A 4,308-nucleotide genomic window follows, 5' to 3' on the forward strand; every position below is an offset into this window, starting at 1 on the left:
ATAAGGTACTGATACATGCTACAACATAAATGAACATTATGCTAAAGGAAAGAAGCCAGTCACAAAAGGCAGCATATCATATGATTCCATTAATATGGCATCCATAATAGACAACACAGAAATGGAAAGTGGTTGCCAGGACTAGAGACAAGGGAGAGTGGGGAATGATTGTTACTGAGTACAGGGATTCTCTGTGGGATGAACAAAATTCTGCTTGGGAGTATGATATACTAGTGTCAACTTGAGAAAGTTGACAGAACAAATCTAACAAATTCTGTCATTGCAGTACCTAGGAGTCACTGGCTGTTACAGTTGAACCTACAGAAGGTAAAAATGGCATATTAGAAAAAGGCAATGCATGGTTCAGCCTAAATAGAGCTCTTTTCAAAAACAGTTCTTAAAAGTGAATATATAATGGAAAAAAAATCAATGGCAACCATCTGGATCTAAATAATGAAGAGTATTTTCACTAAATCTTTTTGAGATACTGGGAAGAAATATAATTATGATACATCAATTTTCATTAGATAGTGAATACAGCTTGTCATGTTTTTAATATTGACACAATAATTAACATTTAAATGTTGTTTTGTAAATTTAGCATGTATAACTATTGACTCAGTTGAAAAAATTTTAGTAGTAAATTTAAGCATAGGACAGATTGTGTATATGGATGTGTGTGTGTGTGATATTGGCAGCAAAATATTAATTAGCATTCAGTCAGAATGCTAGCAAGATGACTGATTATATTTCTTTGATTATTTTTATTTCAGTGAAAAATTTTATTATTAATGCAAATTTTTCTATAATAATAAAAAATAGACACAGTTAACTTCATAAACATTTTATTACTTTGAATTTGTTCCTCCTCTCCCCAAATATATTTTTCTAATTTAGTTAATACAACTGAGTATCAATTTTTTAATCATTTATTTCCCATACATTGTTTCAGTTGTGAACATAAGTTCTTCAAAGATTTCTTCCATGTGTCTGACTAAATCTAATAGTCTTAAATAATTTCCTCAGAGCCTCCTTCATCTCCTTATTCCGGAGACTATAGATCAAGGGGTTGAAAAGTGGAGTTAGCACAGAATAGAACAAAGTCACATATTTCTGAATTCCTGCTGGATTGCTTGCTGTTGGGCTCATATATACAATCATGATAGAGCCATAGAACAGGGACACCACGGCCAGGTGGGAGCCACACGTAGAGAAAGCTTTACGTCGGCCTTCTGCTGAGGGGACCCTAAGCACAGCTCTGATCACCAGGGTATAGGAGCTGGTAATGAAGGTTAAGGTGGAGAAAATGAGGACTGAATTGTACATGGCACAGATGATCTCAGTGACAGGAGCGGGCACACAGGACAGCTTTATAAGGGGTCCTGGATCACACAGGAAGTGATCAATCTTATTGAGACAACAAAATGGGAGCTGAGAGATTAGGTAAATAGGCAAGAGGAAGTACAAGAAGCCACATACCCAGCAGCAGACTCCCATTCTGACACAGCGCTGCACTGTCATGACAGTGGGGTAGTGAAGGGGCCTGCAGATGGCAAAGTACCTGTCAAAGGCCATGGCAGACAAGAAGAAGGTCTCAGTGCTACCCGTGGAGAAGAAGAAATAGAACTGGAGGAAGCAGCCAGAGAAGGAGATGGTCTTGGTCTCAGAGAGAAAGTTGGCAAGCATACTGGGGACAGTGGAGGTGATAAACCAGATTTCCAGGAAGGAAAAATTGGCCAGCAAGATGTACATTGGAGTTTGTAGCCGATGGTCCCACCTCACAGCACAGATAATGCACAGGTTTCCATTGAGTGTCAGAATATATATCCCAGAAAAGATTGAGAAAAGGAGGATCTGAATTTCCCAGGTATAAGGGAAGCCTAAAAGGATGAATTTACTCACAGAGCTAGAGCAATTCTTTACATGGGAATACTTGTTTGTTTTCAAAGCTGCAAAAGAACGACAGATTTCCATATTAGAAGTGGCCTTAAAAAGCATTACTCATTAAGGCAAATGCTTAAAGCATTACTCATTAAGTCACAACACTGTGCATGTCTATAAATAACAAAATACCATGACATACAGAGATAACGTCATGATTTTCAATTATCCATATTCCTATTCTGGATATAATAAATACAAAGAGAAAAGACAGCTTTTCTGATTTCCTACAGCTAACAATCAAAATTAGTGTTGACAATCAGCAAGTATGTATAAGGACCTACAATTTTAGGTCAAGCAGTGAATAAATAATACTGAATAAAACACAGCCAAGATAATGCAGTGTTTGTGACATACAAAGATATTAAAGATAATGATATTCAATATTCTTTGTTCTGGTAGTAAGAAATATGTCAAGCTGAATTGAGGACAATATCAATAAATTTAAATACTTTATACAACTTTAGGTTTCTTAGGTTATGGGAAATACTAATGTATCCTTTTTAGAATAGATTATAAGTCAATATTAAATGAAAATTTATTAGAATTCACACTTCAATTCCTCCCTTCAGTAAAAATACACCCTTGAAAATGCATATTAAAGTCAAATAAGTATCAATTATGAAAATATGTCAAATTCACATACTCACAGAGACTATCCTCAAATTTTGCAATCTCAAGCACAAATAAAACTCCTTGCCTGCTACTTATCAAAAGTAACAGAAAGTGCAGTGGATAGGCAATATATCACCTAAAGCTTCACTAAAGAAGATGTATCCACACTCATTTTCTGGAATTTTCCCTGATTTAGGATTAGAACACCCTCCTGTAGTGTGGGAATAAAAAGGAGCAATTGTCAAGACCCTTTAAGAGTTCTAGCAAATTTTTGAAGTAACAGTTTTTATAAGCTGTCACATAAAATACTGGCTATGATTCCGGAGAAAGAATACTTTTATAATTCACATATTAAGTGATAGAATATAAAACTAGAGAGGGGTGGGAAGGAAGAAATAAGGGGAGCTCAGAATCATGCGAGCTTTACCTTACCTGAGGATACAAGGTAGGGATCATAGAATTCTGTATGGTTGAATGCCATTTTCCATATCAGAGTACAGAAAAACCAAATATAAGAGTTTTCTTATGTCTCAGGACAAACCAGATATAGTAGTGTTCCATGCACTATTGTGGGAATTCACATGAACTGTTGAGTAGGCTTTTAGGAGCAAGAATATTATGGGATTAAGAAATCAGTCATGGGCACTCTTCAGGTTTGCCCTCTGTAGTTCTCTCTTTTTAGATAAACAGTAAAGGCAAAGTGACTGTGGCAAAGAGAATCATGGTCTCATGATCAAGACAGGATCAAATAAAGAATTTAAATATTGTTCCCTTTTATCTTCTGTATAGGCCATCTTTGGAGAGTTGTTCTCTAGAGAGGGAATTCATAACACAGTAGTCTTATTGAACCTGATTTCCTATTTTGCTCTTTTTTCAGCATGCTGGAATATATTTCAGATTCTTACACTTTTTTAATTCTAATGCAAAGATTTTTCTTTTGGAATAATGAGGGGAATGGAAACTAATAAAAAAAATTGGCAGCAAAATCTGCTGTTTTAGCTATGCTTGAAAGTAAATTTATCTCTAGTGACAGAACAAAAGTTGTGACTCTGGCAATGACACTTGGTTTCACATTTGAAGAAAAGTCTCTGGAATAAAGCTAAGCATAGAGATCAGGAATTTATATTCTTAACTGTATTAAAGACACCTTTCCATGTTTGAATTCCACCTTTGGTGCTCACCCCAAGCTCACCACCACTACCACATTGAGAGATGCATTCTTTAGCTATGAGTAAGATATTTTTAAATTAAAAAAGGCATTTATAAAAATTTACCATGTAGTTATCCACTTTGATAACATACTTTAATGGTTCCATACTGTAGCATTAGTATTGTATGAATATACAGTATTTTACATAATGACTCCCTAATTGTTGCACCCTTAGGTGTGATAACCGAGTTACAAAGATTCTATATATGTAATATTAACCCACATTCTAGAGTAGAATATTTCCAAATAATAGAATATTATCAAGTAAGATGTGCTCCATAAGAGCTATCCAATATTGTATCACATGTGAATATAATATATAAATATAACATAATTTTTAATTAATAGAAATAACATAGGAATGTTTTGATGGATGTAGAAGTAGAAATGGATAAAAGTGAAACCCATTTTTGATAAAATAAACCAGAAATAGAAAGAAATTATTTAACTTGGTAAAGAATCTCTTTATCAGAAATAATTGGTAAAATCATACTTCAGTAGTAAAACACAAAGAATTCCAATTAAAATCTAGGACAAGAAAA

At 34.4% G+C, this 4,308-nt stretch overlaps 1 protein-coding gene across 1 annotated transcript; it reads right to left on the reverse strand.

The window, feature by feature from the left end:
* Positions 1-969: 969 nt before the first annotated feature.
* Positions 970-1,998, reverse strand: LOC130844671 (olfactory receptor 11H6-like). The gene has a single exon (XM_057720786.1). The coding sequence runs from the start codon at positions 1,996-1,998 to the stop codon at positions 970-972; it is 1,029 nt and encodes a 342-aa protein (XP_057576769.1).
* Between the last annotated feature and the right edge of the window lie 2,310 nt (positions 1,999-4,308).

Source organism: Hippopotamus amphibius, chromosome 2, assembly GCF_030028045.1.
Source record: "Hippopotamus amphibius kiboko isolate mHipAmp2 chromosome 2, mHipAmp2.hap2, whole genome shotgun sequence".
Lineage (NCBI taxonomy): Eukaryota > Metazoa > Chordata > Mammalia > Artiodactyla > Hippopotamidae > Hippopotamus > Hippopotamus amphibius.

Excerpts from the sequence above, each read along its gene's own strand:
- LOC130844671 (XM_057720786.1), bottom strand. The coding sequence starts at position 1,998 with ATGCTTTTTAAGGCCACTTCTAATATGGAAATCTGTCGTTCTTTTGCA.